Source organism: Rhinatrema bivittatum, chromosome 2 (genome assembly GCF_901001135.1).
Source record: "Rhinatrema bivittatum chromosome 2, aRhiBiv1.1, whole genome shotgun sequence".
NCBI lineage: Eukaryota > Metazoa > Chordata > Amphibia > Gymnophiona > Rhinatrematidae > Rhinatrema > Rhinatrema bivittatum.
Genome location: NC_042616.1, coordinates 393,000,246 through 393,024,875, shown reverse-complemented (window position 1 = coordinate 393,024,875; position 24,630 = coordinate 393,000,246). Strand labels below are relative to the sequence as shown.

At 41.1% G+C, this 24,630-nt stretch overlaps 1 protein-coding gene across 7 annotated transcripts in view; it reads left to right on the top strand.

Moving 5' to 3' along the window:
• ATPSCKMT (ATP synthase c subunit lysine N-methyltransferase) overlaps positions 1 to 24,630 on the top strand; it is a 147,335-nt gene that overhangs the window by 26,326 nt on the left and 96,379 nt on the right. For 6 of the 7 annotated variants that reach the window (XM_029590034.1, XM_029590028.1, XM_029590031.1 and 3 more), the window contains 3 exons: positions 8,740 to 8,899; positions 12,045 to 12,341; positions 23,532 to 23,669. In XM_029590034.1, coding sequence (XP_029445894.1) covers positions 12,057 to 12,341; positions 23,532 to 23,669 — 423 coding nt within the window. In that variant the 5' untranslated portion in view covers positions 8,740 to 8,899; positions 12,045 to 12,056. Of the gene's footprint in view, positions 1 to 1,899; positions 1,924 to 8,739; positions 8,900 to 12,044; positions 12,342 to 23,531; positions 23,670 to 24,630 lie in introns of those variants that run through there. The other variant, XM_029590033.1, reaches the window with a different exon arrangement.

The following is a 24,630-nucleotide window of genomic DNA, read 5'->3' as shown; positions in this document are numbered from 1 at the left end:
TGTCTTTCTATATGCTCTACGATTTTGATCTTGAAAATAGTTTCCACTATTTTTCCCGGCACTGAATTCAGGCTCACTGGTCTATAGTTACCCGGATCGCCCCTGGTGCCTTTTTTAAATATTGGGGTTACATTGGCCACCCTCCAGTCTTCAGGTACAATGGATGATTTTAACGATAGGTTACAAATTTTAACTAATAGATCAGAAATTTCATTTTTGAGTTCCTTCAGTACCCTAGGATGCATACCTACCGGTCCAGGTGATTTGCCACTCTTTAGTTTGTCAATCTGGCCTACTACATCTTCCAGGTTCACAGTGATTTCGTTCAGTTCGTCTGACTCTTCACCCCTGAAAACCATCTCAGGAACTGGTATCTCCCCATCATCCTCATTAGTAAACACGGAAGCAAAAAATTCATTTAGTCTTTCTGCAATGGCCTTATCTTCCCTAAGAGCCCCTTTAACCCCTCTGTCATCTAATGGTCCAGCCGACTCCCTCATAGGTTTCTTGCTTCGGATATATTTAAAAAAGTTTTTATTATGAGTTTTTGCCTCTATGGCAAACTTCATTTCAATTTCTTTCTTCACATGTCTTATCAATGTTTTACACCTAACTTGGCAATGTTTGTTTTATCCAATTTTCGTCAGATGGATCCTTTTTCTAATTTTTGAAGGATGTTTTTTTGGCTAAAATAGCCTTCTTCACCTCACCTCGCCTTTTAACCATGACTGTAATCGTTTTGCCTTCCTTTCACCTTTCTTAATGTGTGGAATACATATGGACTGCGCCCCCAGGATTTAAACAATGTCCATTGTTGAACACTTTTAACCTTTGCAGCTGCACCTTTCAGTTTTTTTTCTATTTTCCTCATTTTATCAAAGTTTCCCTTTTGAAAGTTTAGTGTTAGTGCTGCAGATTTACTTATTGTCCCTCTTCCAGTTATTAGTTTAAATTTAATCATGTTATGATCACTGTTGCCAAGTGGACCCACCACAGTTACCTCTCTCACCAAATCCTGCGTTCCACTAAGAATTAAATCTAAAATAGCTCCCTGCTATCTGCTGTCATTTTCTCTGCACGCAAAAAGTACAGCAGTCTAGGATCATGTTCTAGCTAGGGTCTGGGTTGTAGAATATCATCGTAAGATTGTAACATGATTTGAGTTAAGCTTCCCTCATAGGCAGTAGATTAGCAAGTAGAGCACAGGATCATTGCAGGAGGAGAGGCTGCATCTGTGCAGAATGCCTGAGCACAGCCTCTCCTATGTTTTTATGATGGCGTCCTGATCTGCCACTAGTGTATGAGTTGAAAGCTGTGTCTGATGTAAAAGTTTCTGGCTCAGAATTCAGAAGGTGTGAGGAATGGCCTCTGTGCTTTCTCTCGTACATATAAACTGCTCCATTGACATTAACGGAAATCTTCAAAAGTTCACCATGATTTTGTGGTGGACCTTTGTTCTCTGGTGTTTCAGTGTTGAGGGAGATTGAGCTTTTTTGGGGACAAGCAAGGGCTCAGGAATTGAGGCCCATGTAATCATTTGGATTTCAGTTGGGGAATGGTATTGGAAGTGGGCCAGAAAATACACATTAAATGGCAGTCAATACCCTGACAATCGAGAGTTAGGTCAATTGTTGTATATACTAGTTAGTACTGAGCATCATAGTGTAAATCCCTATGAGCATGTTTGACCCTCTTTGCTAGTTAGAAGACTGATCTGTGTAAATGTAAGGCCTTATGATCTCCTGGCCAATGCTAGCTGCCACTATACTTGATAGGGAGCTTTTTAAGAAGCTGGAGTTTAGATTGAGTTGTGAAGCAGAGGCAGGCATAAATCTATCCTGATTCAGAGTGCTGCTAATAAAGTATTCTGTTCATTTCTTCCAGGATCCTCTGGGGGGCAGTATTAGCATGTCATAAAACTAGGTATGAATTTGTTGATTTTAAAAAAAATTTATTTATTTAAAGAGGCACACAAAATAAATAACATGTTTACACATGAATATTCACCTCAAGAGAACCACTAACAGCGTAATTCTAATAAAAAAAAAGATAGAGAGCAACCCCAGAAATAAGATAAAATATTAGTCCATATAGTGAAGTTCAGTATGAGCTTCAGATTTTGACGTATGAATTGAGATTGCCTCTTTTATTTATTTATTTATATTCCATCTTTCAGACACTTCAAAGGTTACATTCAGGTGCTATATATATTTCCTGTCCCCAGAGGGCTCACACTGATTCATCAAGGTATTTTCCCATAGATACAGAATGGGAGAAAAGCCTTAGTGAATCAGGCAGTAAGTTTATACCTGAGGTAATAGAGGATGAAGTGACTTGTCCAAGGTCGTAAGGAGCGGCAGCAGAATTCGTGAGCTTTTCAATAGTCTCAATGTCCACAAAATGCCAATGCCAGAAATATTTTTGGGGAAAGTTCACCGGTAGCAGGTGATGGTGAGCCTTGCTCCATGAACTAAGTGCATTATTAGTTTCTTATAATGGCGAGGAAGATTAATGCTAAAAAAATGCAGATTAATGTATTTAGGATGCAAAAATTCAAGGGAGAAGTACAGTATTAGGGCACAAAGGAAGAGCGGATTCTGGGGTGATTATATCTGATGACCTTAAGGTGACCAAACGGGTAGATGAAGTGACACAAAAGCCAGAAAGATGCTTGGCTGCATAGGGAGAGGAATGGTCAGCAAAAAAAGGGAAATGACATTACCCCTGTATAGGTCCCTGGTGAGACCTCACTTGGAATACTGTGTACAATTCTGGAGACCTCACCTTCAAAAGGATATAAACCAGTTGAAGTTGGTCCAGAAGGTGGCTACTGAAATGGTCAGTGCTCTTTATTCTAGCACATATAAGGAAAGATTTCAAAGTCTAAACATGTATACCCTAGAGGAAAGGTGAGATAGGGGAGATATGACAGTCATTCAAATATCTCAGAGGTTTCTATGCACAGGAGGTGAGCCTCTTTCAACGGAAAGGAGGGGGGTCATAGAATGAGGGTGAAGGAGGTAGATTCAGGAGTAATCTTAGGAAATATGTTTTTACAGAGAGGGTGGTGGATGCATGGCACAGCCTCCCAATGGGGGAGAAAAGCTATCTGAATTCAGAAAGCATGGGATAAATGCAGGGGATTTCTAAGGAAGTAATGGGAATTATAAAGCTAAATTAATTGGGTGTATGGGCCATAGGTCTTTTTTTGCTGTCATCTTTAAGTTTCTATGTAAGATTTAAGCCTTCCCAGTAACCTAAAACAAAGTACAGGAGAGAGAAGGTAAGGCTAGTAACAGACAATTTCTGATTCAATATAAGACCAAAAACCTTGAAAAAATTAAGTCTACCATGTGTGATTGCGGGATCCTGTCTGACATCTGAGCAGAGCCTCTCCATCATCAGGGACTGGACCCACAAAATTAGGAAGAGTGTGAGTCCATACATGCAGTGAAGTAGTCTGTGTAGACGTTCCCTCCTGCAACAAATGGAGACCCCACACGCTGATAACCAGATCTGACTGCAGTCCTCATTCAGATGAATTCCAGGTCTAAATAATATTAGGTATTGTGTTACTAGCTGGACCAGACAGAATAAAATTCTTATATATAGACGTGATGTAGCAGTCCCCTGATAGCCTCTGTAAGAAATGTTTAATTATTACTGTACCAGTTCACTAAGTTTTACAATAGTGCTTCACAGGAAACACATCTTCATCACTATCATAAAATATCTTTTTTTGACATGCCCATTACATCACAGTTTATTTCACAGTTCAACAAGCTATGTTGTACATTTTAATATCCGCTAAACGTAAACCCCCTTGGGTCTTAATCCTTATCAAGTTATGTAAAGCAATGCGTGGTTTTAAGCCCCACCAGATAAATTGCCTTTTTTGGTTTTCTGTGTCGCTAATTTTTTCTTCATCCAATAAATGAAGGCCAATTGCATTAAATATAGCCATTGCGGGAGGATCATCATCTGGTAAAGAACAACTTCCCATTGATGATATCGGGAAATCTATCCTTTTTTGTTTTTTACTGAGTACTAGTGTGGTTTCACATCTCCTGATAATTTACATCTGTAATTTACTAGGGTCCCAATGTAATTGCATGCCGAAATATTGGAAAGAGTCTTGTATCCAAAGGATAGGGAATCCTGTTCCTAACCAATCTCTTACTTCCATCCTTGTTGGTAATGCTTTAGATTTTTCTAAATTTAACTTCAGTCTTGCTACGACTTCATAGGTGGAAAACTCCTCCAATAAGGCAACCCAGGATGTTTTGAGATCACTAATATGTACTAGGATTTCATCCACAAAAGTTGCTAGCTTAAACTGCAGCGTTCCTCTGGACCCTCTTAACATTATTATTCTTTCTAATGTGGTTGAGCAGGGGTTCTAAAGTAATAAGAAATAAAAATGGGGGCAGTGGACACCCTTTTCTTGTACCTCTTTGGAGTTCAATATATTCAGAGTATGTTCCATTAACTAACACTGAGGCCATTGGGTGACACTATAAAACCTCTACTGCCCTGCGGAAATAACCTTTTATGCCCACCTCTGCCAAAACTGCAAACATGAATGACCAATTAACCCTGTCAAATGCCTTTTTGGCGTGAAAGCTTATTATTTATTTTATTTTATTTATTTATTTATTTATTTATTTTATTTTAAAGCTTTTTATATACCGAGGTATAGCTAGCTGCCTTCACCCCGGTTTACATCATCAACAACCATTACATAAAACAATAAGTGAACGCATAGAACGTAATCAACACGCTTGCTCCTTCATACGTTTTACGATATAACATCAAAAACACAACCTTATATCTAACAGTAACTGGTCTCAGTAACAAAATTAAGAAATTAAAAAGAAACTGCTCAGAAATTCTCTTATTATTGGCATATCTAATCAACCTTACACATTGTCTAAGGTAAGACCATTAAACATATCAGGTAAACTGGCGGGATCTAATCATGTGTTGTATGTAATCTATAAGCCTATTTTAACTCATTCATAGTCCTAGCTTTATGTTCGCTATTGCATACCCGATGAAGGTATGTATTATATTTGTTGAGAGATGTTATCCAATGCCATTCTTGTGTGTTTGTAAGAATAACCACGTCTTGAGCTCTTTTTTGAAGGATTTAAAGTTACTTTGAGAGCTCAGGTGTTCTGGTAGAGAGTTCCATAATTTTGGACCGGCAATAGATATTGCTCTGTTTCTTGTTGTGGATAATTTGGCTACTGGGAGTGAGGGAATTACTAGATTTATTTTACTTGCTGTTCTAGTTGTACGTTGTGCTCTGTGTAAGTGAATGACATTGTCAAAGGCCGTGTTATCTACTTTGTATATTGCATTGTGTAGTACTGTTAGTACTTTGAATTCAATTCGTTTGTTCACCGGAAGCCAGTGTAGACTTTTGAGTATAGGGGTGATGTGTTCTGTTTTCTTTTTGCCCGTCAGGACTCTAGCGGCTGCGTTCTGCAGCAATTGTAGTGGTTTTAATGTCGCTTTAGGTGAACCCAACAAGAGTGAGTTGCAGTAGTCAAGGCTGGAGCAAATTAGGGATTGTAGTACTGTTCTGAAATCTTGGTGGTGTAGCATTGGTTTTAGATGTTTCAGAATTTGGAGTTTATAGAATCCTTCTTTTGTTTTTAATGCGATGTGTTTTTTGAAGCTTAGTTCGCTGTCAATCCAAATGCCCAAATCTTTTACGTTATCTTTAAGTGGTAGGCAGATGTTGTTGTCTATGAGAAGTGCTGGGGTGGTTTTTTGACATGAGTTTGTTCTTTCTATTAGAATGCATTCTGTTTTGCACATGTTAAGGCATAATTTTAGGTGGTTTAGCATATTCCTGATTGCGTCTAGGTGAGAGGCTGCTAATGATAGTGCATCTTCCACAGTGGAGGAGATTGGAATAACGAGTTGTATGTCGTCGGCATACATATAATATGTTACTCCGATGCTTGTTAAAAGTTGGCATAGTGGGAGTAGATATATATTGAAGAGTGTAGCTGACAGAGCAGATCCTTGTGGCACTCCTGTTTCAAGTGGGATTGCTTCAGATGAGTTGTTGTTGATTGATACTTTGAAGAATCTGTCTTTTAGGAACGAGGTGAACCAGTCCAGGGTTTTACCAGTGAGTCCTATGTTTGCTAGACTGTATATTAGCCTTTTGTGGTCAACCGTGTCAAATGCTACGGAAAGGTCGAGGAGTATTAGAAGATGGCCTATTTTGTTCTTGAATCCTCTTATTATGTTGTTTGATAGATTGAGCATTAGAGTTTCTGTACTGAGATTTTTCCTGAAGCTGTGTTGGTTGGGGTATAGAATTTTGTAGTTATCTAGGTGTTCATTGAGTTGTTTTAGAACAGTTTTCTCAGTCATTTTTGCTAGGAGCGGTAGAATTGAAATTGGGCGGTAGTTCATTATTATTAGAAGGGATGAAGTATTTTCCAAATGACCAGTCTTCAATGAGACCACTATTTTGCGAATATTTAATGCAGAACTTCTCCCTTTTACAAATCCAACTTGGTCTTCTATCAATGATGGTAAATATTTAGCTAACCTATCTGTCATAATTATGGCTAGTAGTTTCATCTCAAAATTTTAAAGCTATATTGGTTGGTAGGATCCATGTTAGCCTTAGGAAGTATGGTGACATAAGCTAAATTTGGGGAATAAGGAAAATTCCCACATTGTATAAGGTCCCTCAAACATTGCCCCTAAGGGCAGCAATATTTTCTCAGTTAATATTTTAGAAAATTCTGATGACTACCCATTAAGTATAGGCGCCTTTAGCAATTTTGCCTGGTTAATTCCATTCAGAATTTTCTGTGCTTGTATAGGTGAGTTAAGTACTTCTGTCTGTGTTTCTGTTAGCTTAGGCATTTTAGACTGCCGCAGGTATTCTTGTATTTGGACATTAGAGGAAGTGGAAGTTGAATAAAAAGTCTATAATAGTTTCAAAAATTTTGGTAATTTCCTTAATGGAATTAATTATTTTCCCCTAAGAAGATCGCATAATTGAAATATATCTCTTTCCACCCTAAGTTTTTGTTAAGTTAGCCAGTCATAGTGGATAATATATTGAAATTGTTGGCCCATTATGCTGTGGCGATCAAAAAAGCAAACAATGTTAGGAATTAAGAAGGGAATGGAAAATAAAACGGAGGATGTCATAATGCCTCTGTATCACTCCATGGTGAGACCACGCCTTGAATACTGTGTGCCTTCTAAAGCAGACGTAGCAACTAGATTGTTCAAAATATCAGCTTGCTAGTTTTGCAACACAATTTCTTCTTTTTCCTACTCCTAGGTCTCCTTTCCTTTGTGTCCTTTTGGATGCTTGTGTATATATAACCTCAAGTAGGGGCACATAAATTGGCAAGAGGTTCTGATGCCTATTTAGGAGTTGAGCACCAGCCTCTGTGGGTTCATATCAATAAAAATGGTCAAACAGATGGTGTAGTGGACCTGGCCCAGAGTCAAGGACTGTATTTCTCATGCTGGACGTGGAAAGCAACACCAAAACACTTCTTTCCCCTCTGTGATCTATCTGACTGAACCTCAATAAATACAAATCCTTTAACCAGATTCCTCCTTTGAATGACTTACTCTACTCACGAACCTATGCCTTGGGATTAAGAAAAGTGTCATTTAAAAGGTATCTTCAACAGTAGAAATCTGTATTTTCAATTCTGGGATTCCAGCAGTCATAAAGTATCTTTGATACATATGGGATTGCAGTTCAACAGAGCAGAATATTAGCAGTACAACAGTAATAACAACAAAACACATGTTCTCTAAGTCTTCCTGTTCCAAGATACCATCACCTCCATCTACCTCTGTTTCTCTACTATAATGACCAAATGGTTTCGTACTCCTTTCTCAAAGGAGATGATACTGTATTCAGTATTTACATTTCCCACTGAATTCTTCTTGGATAAGAGATGTGACCTGAGTAACCAGGTGGTTCATAGGTCCCCTAGGTGGCCAGGCAACACTACCCAGCAATCTAGTCAGACAATTCTGGAAACATGGCCCTACTGGATTGCAAGGAAGGGGAGAAAGATTTCTCCACACTGGCCGTACTCAAGCTTCTCGTCTAAAGAAATATCCTCTAAATCACAATGAGCACCAGCTTATATGTTGCCTGGTCAAATTCCCCCTAGAGGTTCTCTTTCACATTATAAGAACATAAGACTTGCTATACTGGATCAGACCCTAAGGTCCATCAAGCCCAGTATCCTGTTTCTTTTTTTTAAATTTTTTATTTATTAGTATCCTGTTTCTAACAGTGGCCAAGCCAGGTCACAAGTACCTGGCAGGATCCCAATCTACCCCTTTGCTTGGAAGCAAAGGGGTAGATTGCTTCCAAGCTGCCTATCCCAAGAATAAGCAGTGGATTTCTGCAACTCTTTCTTAATAATGGTTAATGGACTTTTCCTCCAGGAACTTGTTCAAACCTTTTTTAAATGCAGCTACACTAATAGCTTTCACCACATCCTGTGGCAACGTGGAAGGCAAGAACCCATATCACACTCTATTTGGAACCCCCCCTCCCCCATCCTCCATTGAACTAAAGGTAGAGGATAAGTGATAACCGATTAGATTGCATAAAGAACAATTTCTAGCGGCAAGGTCCTGATTTAGGGCCTGTGTCCCACATACTTTTTATTGTGAGTATGCTTCTTGTTTCTAAAAATCTCCTTTTCCATGTCTCCTCTTCAGTTGGTGCTGTGTATCCATGTGCTGCTTGGAAGAGGCTCTGGAAAGGATTGATGCAGCAGTGCTGGTCCAGATTCACTTGGACTCATAATTGTGGGAACTACGTGTGTGGAGATTTGAAAAACTGTCAACATCATCTCAGGAATCAAAATCAGAAAGAAAGGTAATTTTTTAAGTATTTTGTAGACTTTAAACATTAATTATCTACATTTTTTTTTGTTTTGCTCGTACTGCTGTCATAAAGTCTTAAGTAGTGTAGCAGAAAGAATTATGTAAGCTGCATGCACAATGAAGGATTTTTGCACAAGGACAAGAGATGGCATATCTCGCTCAAAGGCTGCTAATAGAGTTTTATAAACAGTATTTTGACAAGCTTGAACAGCCGCCTTGCAGGATAAATACTGTCAAGCTCCATAATGAAGAATGGCAGCGATTACCTCCAGAAAAGCTGACATATTCTGTTGGATCCCTGTGTAGAGCCTGCCTGCGGGTGTGATGATCTTCCATCACTGAGGCGGTTGTCATTACCGTTTAACCAGTCAAATGGTGGTGGCTGTTTAGTGGCAGTGTAGTGGAGAGCCACATAAGGATTATATGCATTACATTCAAAACCTTTAGAAAAAAATTAAAAACCTGGCTCTTTAAACAAGCTTATCAAAAAGAGAAAGAAGAATAGTACCCAGGGGGAATGCAAGGTACAAACAATTGAACAACCATACACATAACCAAAATCAATATGTGTGTAATTTTTATTTGTTATTTTAGTTTAAGCCGTATTTTTTTCGTTCATCAATAAAGGATAAAAGTACAATGATAAAGCTAATCTCGTATCCAAAACTGATATAATGAGAAATGGACATGATTCATTACACTTACCAATTAATATTGTTTACAAACTATGTTACTGAACCTTAATGGCACATGTGTAATTTGATATATTTTAGCATCATTTTTATGATCCTTACTGTAAACGTTGTGATGGTATCCACTGAACGACGGTATAGAAAAAAGTTAAAATAAATAAAATAAATTCAGAGAGGTGGCTACTTTTTTTCTTATTTTCTTTGTTCTCGTCTTAGCCCTCTGTCTTTGTCTTCCCATTTGGCTCAATAATAGAAACATGACCACAGAAAAAAAGCATGCGGCCTGTCTAGTCTGCCCATCTACACCAATTAGCTCCACAATCCCTATCACTCATAAAGATCACTTGTGCTTGTCCCATGCTATCTTGAATTCAGATACAGTCCTTGTTTCCACCACCTCTACTGGAAGGCTATTCCATGCATCTGTCACCCCTTCTATCAAGAAATACTTCCTTAGATTATCCCTCAGTCTACCCTCTTTCACCCTCATCCTGGGACCCCTCATTCTAGAGTCTCATTTCTGTTGAGAAAGACTCACCTTCTGTGCATGATACCTCTTGGGGTATTTAAATGTTTCTATCATTTCTGTAAGGACAATCAGGATGTTAGTTCTCATACAAGGGTGACATCATTGGATGGAGCCCGGCACGGAACTTTTATCTCAAAGAATCTAGAACTTCCAAACATGCCTTACTGAGCATGTGCAGCTGTAGTTATCACCCTGCTTCCTAGGCAGAGTCCCTCAGTCTCTTTTTTTTTTTCCGGGGTGCTGTGTGGTCGTAGGAGGCCATGTGTGTCACAGTAATCAACTTTACTCTCTCTCTTCAGTTTTTGTAAGTGATTTTTTTCTAGAGCTGCAGCTGTTTTCTTTCCTTTACCTTATGGTAGTTTTATTTCTTTTCCTTTTTCTTCTTCTTTCTCTGTCTGTCAGTCACATGGCAGGCCTTAGTTGCTGTGCAGTCTGACAGAGTCTATTTTTATTCCTTAAAAAGAAGAAATAGACATTTTGACCTTCGGATGTCAGTGGACCACAGTTTCTTTCTGGAGAGTTCTCGGGCCCCAGTTGGATTTTTGATTGTCTTGGAACACCAAAGGAAACTCTGTGGTCTTCATCCAAGAGTCCTTCTCTTGTTTACATCTTTAGACTTTTTCCTGTATCCAGGAGGTTCTAGACCTACTGTCATTGTCAGGGTTTACTGCTTGTAATGTTTTCTGTGAAGTTGAGTATGTTTTTGATGGCACTTGCATCACTCCCCTGCCTTTGGCACCTCTGCAACTCATGGGGGGGTTTCTGTCTCAGTCTTTTCTATGGTTTCTCTTTGTAGAGCCCAACTCTTTTCCCGCCTAGACCCCTTTGTGGGTCAGCTGCCTCACAGGCAAAAGGGAGAGAGGTGGTGCTTGCAGCATGGTACGGTTTCCCACGTGTCCTGCTCGGACAGCATATAGCTTGTGATTCACCCATGTGTGAGGACTATCATCCTGCTTGTCCTCGGAGAAAGCAGAGTTGCTTACCTGTAACAGGTGTTCTCTGAGGACATTAGGATGTCAGTCCTCACGAAATGCACATGCCTCCCCTGGGAGTTGGTTTCTGCACGTATTAATTATATTATGGAATGAGGGACTCTGCCTAGGAGGCAGGGTGATGACTACAGCTGCACATGCTCAGTTGGGCATGTTTGGAAGTTCTAGATTCTTTGAGATCAAAGTTCCATGCAGGGCTCCATCCGATGATGTCACCCATGTGTGTGGACTAACATCCTGCTGTCCTCTGAGAATATCTGTTACAGGTAAGCAACTCTGCTATCTCCCTTATCTATTCTTTCTTATACATGTTTAGATCTATGTCTGTCTTCATTTGCTTTACAATAAAAATCACTGAGCATTTTAGTATCACCATCTGGATTGACTCCATCTTGTTTATATGACAGCCATCATGCACAGCCTCCCTATCTCTCTTTCCTACTTCCTTTTCTCTGTTTCCTACTCAAAAATGCTGTTGGTGATCTGTTGTGTCTTCTTACTTGGTACTCACTTTAAATACTGCATTTTCTTTTGCAAGGTGATGGCCCTACATAAATAAATAGAACTATCATGTACACAGCACCACACAATGTAATTCATGTGGTTCCTGTATCCCTGCCCCTAAAAGCTTACAGTTTCAGCCTCCGTGCAAGGAGGTTAAGTGGGTTAAGTAGGTAACTCGGTGAACTGGGATCTCCTGGGTCATGTGCTTTGACTCCTGATTGCCTTAAGGACATGATTTGCTGCATACATCATAAGAACATAAGAACTTTCATAGTCGTACTCCGTACCAAATGGACATTGTGGATTTAAAAAAAAAAAAAAAATGCTATTTTCTTTCCAGGAGGCCATAGGCAGTAGGAATAACAAGAATGTTTTGCTCATTTTGAAGATGACATTCTTCACTTGATGTTTTTTTCCCAGGTTCTAGCAGTAATGTCCAAAGTGCTTGAGGAAAGAGACTCTGCAAAGGACGACTTTCCTTTGATATCTGCCACTGCTGGCACAAAGAGAAGAACATGGGGCATGGTGGTGATTGGGGTTGTCGGAGGTTCACTGGTGACTCTGTATGCTGTCGTCACACCCTTTATAATCCCAGCACTGAGAAGAGTTTGCCTGCCCTTTGTACCTGCGACTTCTACTCAGATTGAAAATGTTTTGAAAATGTTGCAGTCTAGAAGTGGTTCTGTAGCTGACGTTGGCAGCGGTGATGGACGAATTGTAAGTTATGGCATTAGATATTCTTAATACTTCTACACTTTAATAGGTAAAAAAGCCCCCATGTGTATGTCCATATATGGGTATGTGCAAATATATTCCTTTATTAACATATGTACCATATATCAGTACTGCAGATTATCATGTCACATATCATGGATGACAGTCATATCATCAGATATTTAGTAATAATTCTAGTTTGCTCAGAGCATCCACAAGCAGCAACATTTCAAAAGAAAAACCTCCTTTTCTATTAAGCTTTTTTTCCCTCTAAAAGCATTTATCTTTGTGAAAGCTCTGGTTGTGAATCGGGCAGGTTACAGAATCTGAGATGGCATGGATTTACTAGAAATAGGTGGTGTCAAATGAATCTAATGGACTTTTTCGATTGGGTGACTAGAGAATTGGATGGGGTTGGGCCCTAGATGTGGTGTCTTTGGATTTCAGTATAGCTTTTGATAACTGACTCGCATGAGAGGCTCATAAACTTAGGTGATAAACTGGATTAAAAACTGGTTCGGGTTAAACGGCAGAACGTGGTGCTAAATGGAGTTCACTTTGAAGAAAGTAAGGTGATGAGCAGAGAACCTCGGGGGATCTGTCCTGTAGTCTGTCCTGTTCAGTATCTTTCTGAGCAACGCTCTGAAGGGATTAGGAAGAAAAGTTTGTCTTTTTGCAGATGATGCTAATATTACTTGCAGCACAGTTGACATGCCTGAGGGTGTAAAGGGAATGAGAAGTGATTTAAGAAAACTTGAAGAGTGGTTGACTGCTTGGAAGTTAAGGTTTAATATAAAAGAAAATGTAGTTATGCAATGAGTGTGGGCTTAGTCCCTGTACTCATTGCAGTCTGAGGATAGCATCATAGCAATGGAGCCCTTGAGGTTTGGGAAAGACATAGAGTAACCAGTGGCAGGAGGGGAGGTTTCATAAGTTTGTGTCAGGATTGCTGGTCTGTGGGGCAGGAAATTTGCTACCTTCAAAATTTTGCCACCCCTGACATAGGCCTACAAGGCCTGTGCATAAATCCAGACCTGCCTCCCGGGGTTGGCGGTGGTGACTAAAACAGTCACAGAGTTTAAGAGAACATGGGATGAGCATATAGAACCTTTAGTTACTAAAAGTGAAGAGACAGCAGAAAGCATGACCTGCTTAGTGTTTGGGTACTTGCCAGGTTCTTATGGCCTGGATTGGCCTCTGTTGGAAACAGGATGTTGGGCTTGATGGACCCTTGGTCTGACCCAGTATGGCAATTTATGTTCTTTTGTTCTTCAGTGTTTAAAGCATTCTGTTCACCTGATTCAACAATGAGCGATGGAATTGCCAGAATGAATGGCAAAGTGGATAGTATGAAATGTTAAAAGATCTAGCAGAAATGAAGGCAGTTATGTGACCAGATTTGTCTGGTAGGCTGAGATGGTGGAATTGACTAGCCGCTGGCAGGTTTGCTTAGCAGGCTGCAAGTTTTGTAACAACTACAGGGCCAATATTCAGCACCACTTAGCTGGTTAAGTTCCAACTACTCTGGCTGAGTGCCACTGTCTGAATATTTGGCCATGCTCAGCGGCTGCCGCGTAGCTGGCTGTTTATCTGGCTAAACAGCCAATAAGTGAGGGGAAGGACAGGGGCGATCTGGTGCAGAGATATTTACCTAGCTATCTTAGCCAGGGAAGTGCCAATAGTCAATGTATTCAGCTTAGTTAGCCAGATAAGTCTAGGAAAGTTATTTGGCGTCCTATAGTTAACCTGTTAAATTTATCTGGCCAACTAACATAGCCAAGCATATTCAGCAGTATAGCCACACCCCATCTCTCGGTCAATTTAGCCAGATAGTAGCCGAATATTGGCTTCTAAAAGATCTAGTGGAAACACAAGCGCTCACGTAATCTGGTCTGTCTGATAGGCTATGCAGGAGACCTAGGAGGCTGGATGTTTAGGAATCACCACACTCCTATTTCTGGCTCTTCAGATTATTATATAACTTTGTGGTCAGACATAAGAACATACGCTGTTCCATGCTGAATCAGACCACAGGGCCATCTAGCCCAGCATTTACGTAGCCATTCTGGGTCACAAGTACCTGGCTAACTCCCAAGAATAAGCAATTGCTTTCCCAAACGTAGGGGCTGATGCAATAAGGTATGTTCAGCGGAATGTACCATGATTTGTATGCACATTTTTTGTGTGCAAATTTTACTTTCAATGCAGCAAGGAGTTTTGCACACACAAAATGTGTGTATAAAACTGTGCATCCTGCTTGGCTCCCTTGCATGGAAATCTCATGCAAATGAAGGCATTAACTATTGATTCCCTGTGCCTACACTCCCTCTTCCCCCTAACCAATGCAGAGAGGTGCGCTGGCTTAATTCAGGTTTTCTCAGTGCTGGAAATTTTACTCTTGGTCAGAGGTGGAGTAACGATTCCAGTGCTTGTGTCAGTCTATGGGCAGACACTGAAGTTCCGACATTTGGGACATGTAATTTGGATTTATGTGCAGACAAAGCATGTTTTCTGTGCATAAATATGCTTTATGTGCACAAAAAAATGCTTTTTGCACTGAAAGCATTTTTTGTGTGCATAAAAATCTTTTGTGTGTGCAAAACATGAGTGATGTGCACATAAATCACATCCAGCAGACTCTCCTGCTCCCCTGAGTTTAAAATATTTGTTCAGCCTGTACTGTACACGTATTTTAACTTGGGTTTGTGTCACATTTTCCAGTCGTCACATTTTTTTTTTTTTTTAACTCCCAGTTCATTAGCATACTATTGGTTTACTGCATCAGTCCCCTACTTAGTTAAAAATGGTTTATGAACTTTTCCCATCGATATGCAGGGCTGAATTAGCCATGACATGTGAGTGATGTCATCTGGTGGCATTGAATATACTCCTCTCCTAGCTAGTAGAGCTTTTAGCTCCCCTGAGTATGTGTGGGAATTCCTGCATGGGCTTTACCTTGTGAGCCTCCTCAGTCTTTTTCATCTGAGCAAGGCACGGACATATATTCTATCTCTCTGTATTTTTGTTCGGTTCTCTTCACAGACCTTATAAGTGGAGGAACTACATAAGTCACTTAGAAGCCACAGCCAGTCTTCCTTCTCCGGTGCAGCAATGTCTGCCTCACCAGGAAGAGAGTTGAGCAGGAGCTCCTCAAAAATTCCCCTTTCGGCAAGGAAAAAGTGGTAGCACTCTGCGGAGCCGTTGGAGCAACCAACGTAGAAGAAACACTCTGACGCATAGAGAGTCGCCGCATGGTGCAGTGGCAGCATCCACACACTGCACACGTGCCCCATCGATGCATGGCTCATTGGTGCTACTGACGCATGCACACTCAGTGCTGTCGATATATACTCCAATATGCTCAAAGCCTGGTAACTTGGTGCCTTTGAAGCATGCGGTTCTGACATCATTGAAACATCTGGCACCATCAAAACTTAAAACCTCGACACTGATGATGCACAAGTCTACGGCGCACTTGATACCTCGGGCCCCAAACTGTGGAGCTTTCCCATATCAATCGCATCATGTGAAATTATTGACACAGTTCTATGAAGAGCTCCAAGATCATGAGCAGAGGGGAACATGATACCTCTACCCCCTCCAATGGACCAGAACCCTTACACCAACAAGATTTTAGTAGAAGGTTTATGCTTAGAGACGCCAGATTCCATATGTTGCATAATATCTCTTTGTTATGTTTTGCGGCTCACGGAACTGCCCTGCGAGCCGCCGTATTAATCCCAGCTGCTGCCTGACGCTGCTGAAGGCTGAAGGCCTCCTGTTGTGGCAGGACGCTGCCATCTCTGCATTCCACCGACCACCGCTGATGCTACCATCCTGGCCAGGCCACCACCTCCTCTTGGGTACGCAGATGGGCACACATAATATAGGCCCCACAGTGGGAAACTCTGAGCGGCACCTCCTGATGATGTCAGACCTATCGGGCTATTTAAGCAAAGGCCCCGTATCATTGCCTCAACTCAGCAAGGCGTCTCCTGCCTAGAGCAGTGCATGTTGTTCCTGCGTTTCTGGATCCGGTTTGCTCCTGTATTCCTGGTTCCTTGATCTGCATACCTGTCCTCCAGCCTTATCCAGCTTGTCTCATCCATTCTTGACTTGTCCAGCTTGTCTTGTCCATGCTTGCCTTGCCCAGCCTGTCTCGTCCAGCCTTGCTTTACCCAGCCTGTCACCTTTCTTTGCCCAGCCTGTCTTATCCAGTGTCTCCTGTGTGTCTTCGTCCATCCTCAGCCTGACTTCTTGATACTAGCCTCTTGCTTTGGACATGACCATGATTGCTTGCCGCCTGGACTTGATCTCTTGTTTTGGACCTGACCATCCTCATTAGTAAACACAGAAGCAAAGAATTTATTTAGTCTTTCTTCAATGGCCTTATCTTCCCTAAGAGCCCCTTTAACCCCTCAGTCATCTAACGGACCATCCGACTCCCTCACAGGTTTCCTGCTGTGGATATATTTAAAAATGTTTTTATTAGTTTTTGCCTCTGTGGCCAACTTCATTTCAAATTCTCTCTTAGCCTGTGTTATCAGTGTTTTACACTTAGGAAAAAGCATAAGCATTGTCACAACTTCTTCAGTCTCTACAATTCTGTCAGGTACACTTGGACGTTCTTTTTAAATCAGGATGGTAGAGACTAGTACAAGTAGACTGTTTCTTTAGCTTTGTACTACCTTTTTTTGAGTCTCTGACTGTACCTTTTGGTAATTGATGAGCTCTATCTATATGTTGCACATTACTTGCTTGGTACTGATGCTCCTGTCAGCAATGCCATGCTTGTCTTTTTCTCCTTTACTACAATGTCCAGTTTGCTTGCATCAAGATTTTATCAGATGCTCTTTTAAAATCAGGATGGTAGTGACCAGTATAAGTAGACTATTTCTGTAGCTTTCTACAACCTTTTTTTGGATCTCTGACTGTACCTCTTGGTAATTAAGGAGCTCTCTCCATAAGTAACACAGGTATTGATGCTCCTATTAGTAATGCCACTGTTTCTTTCTCCTTTAGCACAGTGTCAAGCGTGTTGCATAGAACTTCTTCTTAATTGGAATGGGAATGTCCCAACAAAATAAGGGAACCTTGCCTGATCATACTGTTATTGAAATTAAAGTTATTAAAAAAAATTTTCAGAAAAAAAAAAATCTTTACATACTGCTTCAGTGAGAAATCTGGGATTGATGTGCTGCACACAGTTTTTCAATACAGGGTTGAATAGTAGACAAACTTAAGTGCATCTCACTGTCAATGTCAAGAAGTTTTGACCTATTCTTTGTCTTCAGTGTTTTAAGAGTTGAAAATGCAGCCTCACATAGGTATGATGTCAAACGGAATTAAAATATCCATAGCCTTATTTGAGATTGCTGAGTACTCATCTTTCAGAGAAATCCAGAATGAATCAACAGTACAGTCGAGGAATATCTATTTTAACTTGGTATCCGAAGATATATCAATTAACTCTTCTTTTTCTATAGAAGTTAAGTTTGATGCTGTGTTGATATTGTGTTCACCAGATGCTCCAAATGGCAAAATCACCCACGCTATTCCAGTGATTGAGATAGATGGGAAATATTTTTTCAACCCTGCTTGAAGAGATGACAAGTGAACAGAGATCAAATTTTTAAACTGAACTTTTTGTCCTGTTTCCAACTGAGCAGCATCATTCATTGCAGATGGAAAACTGGAGAGATCACCATGTTTAACTGCTGATATCCACATCGTGATTTTTTTTTAGAAACTATTCATTTTGGGCCGGATTTTAAAAGCCCTGCACGCGTAAATCTGGCCGGATTTACGCGCGCAGGGCACTCGCGCGCCAGCGTGCCTATTTTGCATAGGCCGCTGGCGCGCGCAAGTCCCGGGGGTTCGTAAAAGGGACGGGAGGGGGCGTGTCTGGGGCGTGTCCAGGGTCAGGGGTGGGTCTGGGGGCGTGGCGCCAGCCCGGGGGCGTGGTCGAGGCCTCCAGACCAGCCCCCGGGTCGGGTGATGGCGCGCCAGCAGGCTGCTGGCGCGCGCAGATTTACGCCTGCTTTTGGCAGGCGTAAATCTGCCAACAAAGGTAGGGGGGAGGGGTTTAGATAGGGCCGGGGGGGGGTGGGTTAGGTAGGGGAAGGGAGGGGAAGGTGAGGGGAGGCAGAAGGAAAGTTCCCTCCAAGGCCTTGGAGGGAACAGGCAGCGTGCGCCGGGCTTGGCGTGCGCAGGTTGCACAAATGTGCACCCCCTTGCGCGCGCCGACCCCGGATATTATAAGATACGCGCGGCTACGCGCGTATCTTATAAAATCCAGCGTACTTTTGTTCGCGCTCGCATAAATTTATAAAATCTACCCCTTTATCACTTGCTGAGATTACATTTTCTTTTCGGCCCTGCATACTAGCATTCAAAGAATTAAGTTTGTGGAAAACATCAGCAAGATAAGCTAACTCGGCAAACCACAGCCTGTCTTTAAATTTTTCAGAAAACTCATGTTTCTCTGTCTCAAAATATAGGAGTAATTCAGTTTGAAGTTCCAAGACACGATTCAGCATTTTGCCTCTTGAAAGCCACCGGATTTCAGTATGTAGCAACAAAGCATTGTGTTCTGCACCCATTTCTTCGCACAGTTTTTCAAATAATCTGCATTTCACTGGGCGAGTTTTTATATAGTTGATCATGTTGATGACAATTTTAAGAAGCTCTCCCAATTTGCCTCCATCTGTGCTTTTCACCAGAAGCGCCTCCCAATGTGAAAAACAGTGTATTGTAATCAAAGTGGGGTTTTCTTTTTTTGCAAGGCTGAGGAATCCTTTGATTTGCCCTGTCATAGCTGCTGCACCATCACAGCAAACAGAAACACAGTAATGCCAAAGCAGATTTTTTTCTCAAAAGTAGGTATTTACAGCATTAAAAATATAGGCACCAGTTGTTCTTGCCTCTAGCTGTTGACAAAACGGAAATTGTTCCTTAATTTCTGATCTTCCACAAATCTTACAAAGGAGATTAACTGAGCTTTGCCACTGATATCAGTGCTTTCATCTAATTGCAAGGCAAACTTTTTCCTTGCCTGCAATTTTAGATTAACATTACTTTCAATATCCTCAGACATGTCAATGATTCGTCGATGAACTGTGTCATTTGACAAGGGCACCTTTGAAACTTCTTCCGCTGCTGCAGAAACAAGCATTATTTGAACAATTTGTTTGCATGCTGGTAAAATCAGTTCCTCCCCAATATTATGTGGGTTTTTTTTTTCGACTATTAATTTTGCAACTTTGAACGAAGCCAAGAGAGCTTTCTTGGATATCTTCAAATGTTTTTTCATCATATTTGAGGATTTTTTAAATGAGAAAAGGAGGCGACAAAAGTAAGCCATCGACTTATGGGCAACATGTCCATGGTTTTGCTCTAAATGCCTCTTGTTTGTTGGATACCATTGATTGGTTTGACAGATTCATGCCACACACAAGACACTGTGGTTTGGGATTGTCTTCTTTTCCGGTCCATATAAAGCCAAATTTTAAATACTCCTACGGAGACCAGGACGGCAGCAATGGGGCCAGGACAGGGCAGCCTTGAGACAGCTTGCTTTACTGACTGTGAAGTGAGTGAGGAGAACTCTGAGATACTCCACTAATTACCTTTCTCTCATCAAAGTGAATTCCATTTACCACAACCCTCTGTCTATCATTTAACCTGTTTCTAATGTAGTCCATCACCTTCGTATCCACCTCACGGGCTGCTCAATTTATTTACCATTTGATGTGGGACTGTATCAAAAGCTTTGCTGAAATCCAAGAAAACCACATCCAGTGCATGCCCTTAATCCAATTCTCTTGTCACCCATTCAAAGAAATTGATTAGATTTGTTTGTCACGGTCTCCTTCTGGTAGAAACTATGCTGCCTCAGACCCTGAAATCTACTGGAATCCAGATACTTCACTATCCTTTTTTTCAGGAGAGTCTCCACTAATTTTTCCACCAATAAAGTAAGACTAGCCAGTCCATGGTTTCCAACCTCCTCTCTGTTACCACTTTTAGGAAGTGAAACATCTGTCCTCCTCAGTCCCATGGGATTATAGGAGGAATAATGGTTTCATTCCCTCCCTTCTCACTTCTTCTTTTTTCCAGTGAGCCCTCCTAGCTTAGCCATATACATATAGGCCATTTGTCTGAGACTATTTATTCAGAAGCTACCATAATAACACTAATACAGGGACAACACTTATCATAGCGAAACCACATTAACAAAATAGTAGTTACAAAAGCATGCTTGACATCCGGTGCTTATCAGGTTACAGAACTAACCCTGGCATCACATCCCTCTAACCTTGAATTGCATTTGTAAAGGACTAAAGAGCCTTAGGCCTAGATTTACCTAAGTCGCAGGGCTCCCTGAATCGCGCTCTAAAGGGGGGCGGGCCTGCGAAAGCCGGCATCGATTGCACCTCTGCCGGCTTTTGCACCCAATAGCGCACATCTGCTGGCTTTTGCACCCAATAGCGCCATCATAAAAGGTGGTGCTATTGGGTGCGAAATGGGCAGCGAAAAGGGTTCTTACCTTTCGCTGTCTGCGATGTCCTTGCGGCGTCCTCCCCGACTCCTCCTCTTCCGGGGCAGTTGCCACCCCGACTCCGCCCCTTTTTAGCTATCACACGCGAAAAGGGACTTTTCGCGTGTGAAATGTCCCTTTTCGCGTGCGCTAGCTTTAGTAAATAACCCCCTTAGCTTGCTTACTCACTAAACTGGGATTGGAGCCCAAAATTTCTCAACAATACAGGAGTTGCAGCGATACGCGCTATTCGGGTCCTTGGTCTGGCAGTCTCAGCACTTCTCAATCCTTCATCACGGAGCTAGAGAGGGCAACCGTTGTCAATTAAGCAACAGGGGTTCAGCTCTCCGGTCTCAAATACCTGTAGCACGTAGGACTGGTTCTGCTGTGCCCTTCATCTCTGCAAGTGCTTTTAGCTAAGGCTGCAGGGAGACTAGGCAGCACTCGGATGGGTCGTCTCTTCTTCAGGATGGATGGTGACCAAATGACTGATGACAGCTGAGTAGAACAGTGGCTTTGCTTCTGGCCTATTTCTCTCGTAGAGTCCCTCACTCTGGGACTGATGCAATAAAGTACACCCAGCCCACCACACAGGTTAATGAGCATTTGGATGCATGTTTTGGATGCATGTCCATAACTCTCAATGGAATAACGGGATCAGCGTGTCCAAAACACACGTAGCTAATAGTGCTTATCATATGTAAATCCGCAATGCAAAAAATCCCTGTGCGCCCAAGGTGCCCTTTTTAACCCATAAAATTTTACGCCTGCCCCGGAGCAGGCGTAAAGTCTTCCCGTATGTCAAAGGCTCAACTTAAAAACAAAAGAACTGCTTTTCTGTGGTCCTTCTAATTATTATCGTCACGATACTAAATAGGAAGAACCATAAAAAGCAGCACCATGTAAAAAAAAAAAAAAGTCTTGACTGTACAAATGCAAAATTTCAGGGTGCACAATATACACTCACAATATACACACTCCAGGCTGTGTATATTATGTGTGCGTATTGTGCCAGTAAATTAGTTGCCGTGGGATAAAACGGACAATCTTAAATTGAGCATCCATTTCCCTAACTCACATACAGCCATGTCTCCTGGGCGCTGGATGCCATGGATGCACTAAGGATGCACAGTTTATCCTTAGCGTGTCCTTTTGAGCTTGGCAGCTCATTTGCTTATTGCATTGGGCACCCAGGAAAGGTGATTGTGTACATGTTAAAAAAAAAAAAAGTGTGCCCAGTTTGCATGTTTTTAGCGCAAACATATTGCATCGGTCATTTTGTGATTAGCTAAGTACTCGATAGAACCTTCAGGTTTGCTAATTTTACATTAGGGAATTAAGAACATTTGCCCCATCTTCCTCTGAGTACATTTTTTTTTTAACATTTTATTATTGTCTGACTTGTGTGATATTCCTACCTGTTTTATCAAGAAAGAGCACTTAGAGTGAAAAATTAACATGTATATGGTTCATAATCTCACTTTTTATTGTAGAAAATACATTGGTGTTTAAAAACCAACTATGATCAAACAATGAGACCTCATATTGAAAGCAGAAGAACAGCACAGTGTCATCTCATGTCTTACGTCCTTTTTATGGAAATGTGCATAAATGTTATAATCATAGGTCTTAGGCAGTCCCAGATTCACCAAGAGTCTGTCTATATTTTTTAAATAATTGAAATAAAATGCCCTCAAAAATCAGACAAGAATCAAAATGGATACTTCGCTTAGGTCTCAGGGAAGTATTGCTCAAGGCAAATTGTTGCTGACATTTGTTCCACCAGATCAGCAAGTTCGGGTCGCTGGAGTCAGCTTGGCTGCAGCAGCCTTCATATCTAACAATCATGTTGCCTAGCCTTTGAGTTTTGCCAAAATTTTCATTACATTTAGGTGTTCATGTTTGAGGCTGCATGGGTTTTGTACTAGATACACAATACATCCTATTAGTTTATGAGCTATGTTTAAATACCTGTAGGTATTTTTTTTCATGTTTAATCCTTATTCCCCTAACCACCACAAGCATCCCTTCATTCCACAGCAAAACTGCACCTTGTATGAGAACACAAGAATAACATCCATTGAAATGATTGGCTGGTTGTGTCTCAGGGTGGTTAATCTACAGCCAGGCTGACACGGGGAAAAAACACTGCCTCATAATGGAAGAAATTCCTCTTAAGCTTGGTTTATTTGGCCACCTGTTGGAGAAAGCAGGTGGCCAAATCAGTTTTCATGGTTGACACTGGCCACCAGACTGCTTGATTTCTGCCACACTGGGTGCAGCAAATGAGTATTTTACTTTTGTAGAACATTTTTTCTTACATTTTATGTAGTACACTGTTCTAATAATTGTGCTGGCCCTGAAGAAAAGTAGAAACTTTGTAGATTATACCTTTTATTAAACCAACATATAAGAAATTAAAAGATGTTAAAATATTGTAGTACTGAGCTTTCAAGACCACATAGGTCCCTTCTAAAGATGCCTTTCATGTGATTTAAATTTATTCTCAGCATATTTTACAAACTGGGAATAATATTGGGGCATGCTTCTTGACTGAGACTGGTTGCACTCAATAGTTTCATACAAAACAGAACAAACAAGTCTAAGCATTCAAAACTTTCTTGGTGCTGATTTGTTACTTTGCTTCTGTGTAGGTGATAGCAGCAGCCAAAGAGGGCTTCCCAGCTGTTGGCTATGAACTGAACCCCTGGTTGGTCTGGTACTCAAGATACCGTGCATGGAGACAAGGAGTACAGCACAATGCCAAGTTTTACAGATCGGATTTGTGGAAGGTGAGCATGCATATCTGCGACAAAGCGCGGGAGAAGGCAAAATAGAAATGGGCTGAATTTACCAAGGGAACTGATGATCATGTTGAAAAAGGAAAAGAGATGTCCTTTTCATTTTCTTTTACAATTTGCTTTTATTCTTCAGTTTGTTTTATTTATTTATGTATTTAAAGTTCAAGGTTCTTATTGAAAATATTGTTTTTTACGTTATGCTTTACACTCCTTGTTATTTGTAAACCGGGTTGATGTGATGCCTATCATGAAACTCGGTATAACAAAAACAATAAATAAATAAATAAATAAATGTATTTATTTCTACATCCCCCTTCTCCCACCCTTCACCCAGCCCTCCCATTCCTCCAGATGACATGCCTGAATGATATGTACCATTGCTAGGCTGGAGGGCTGTCTCTTCCTAGACCAACCCTCACTGTTGCTTCTTTGGTTGACAGGGATCCCCACAGTAGTGGCAGCTGTCTTGCCTCCCTTCCCAGACCTGAGTGTGTTGCCTCCACAGTGCCCCTGACACTGTTGGTTTAATAAAAGGTATAATCTACAAAGATTCTACTTTTGACACTTGCTGACCCCGAAGGTCAAAAGACTCAAATGTGAGTCTCTTGCACTGCAGCACATAGCACAACACCCTGAGCCACTAAGCTGGAAAGAGTAGTTTAGGTATGAGCTGAGATAATGCTTTTTTGGTTAACTACTCCAAATAATATAATTAACATTTAAGCACAGAAATGCCTGACTGCAGATCAAAAGAAATGAGGGACTCTAACGCTCATCTGCCATTCCTTCTCCTAAGTAACGTGTATAAGATTCTGGATCTCTTAGGCTTCTTTGTGAAGCAGAGATTTCCATGCTTGTTCCTGGGTCCAATTCCAAGAGGCAGTAGGATTAGTAGAATACTGACAAGATGCAAGTATTCATGTAATGGATTTTATTAGATTAATGACCTGTC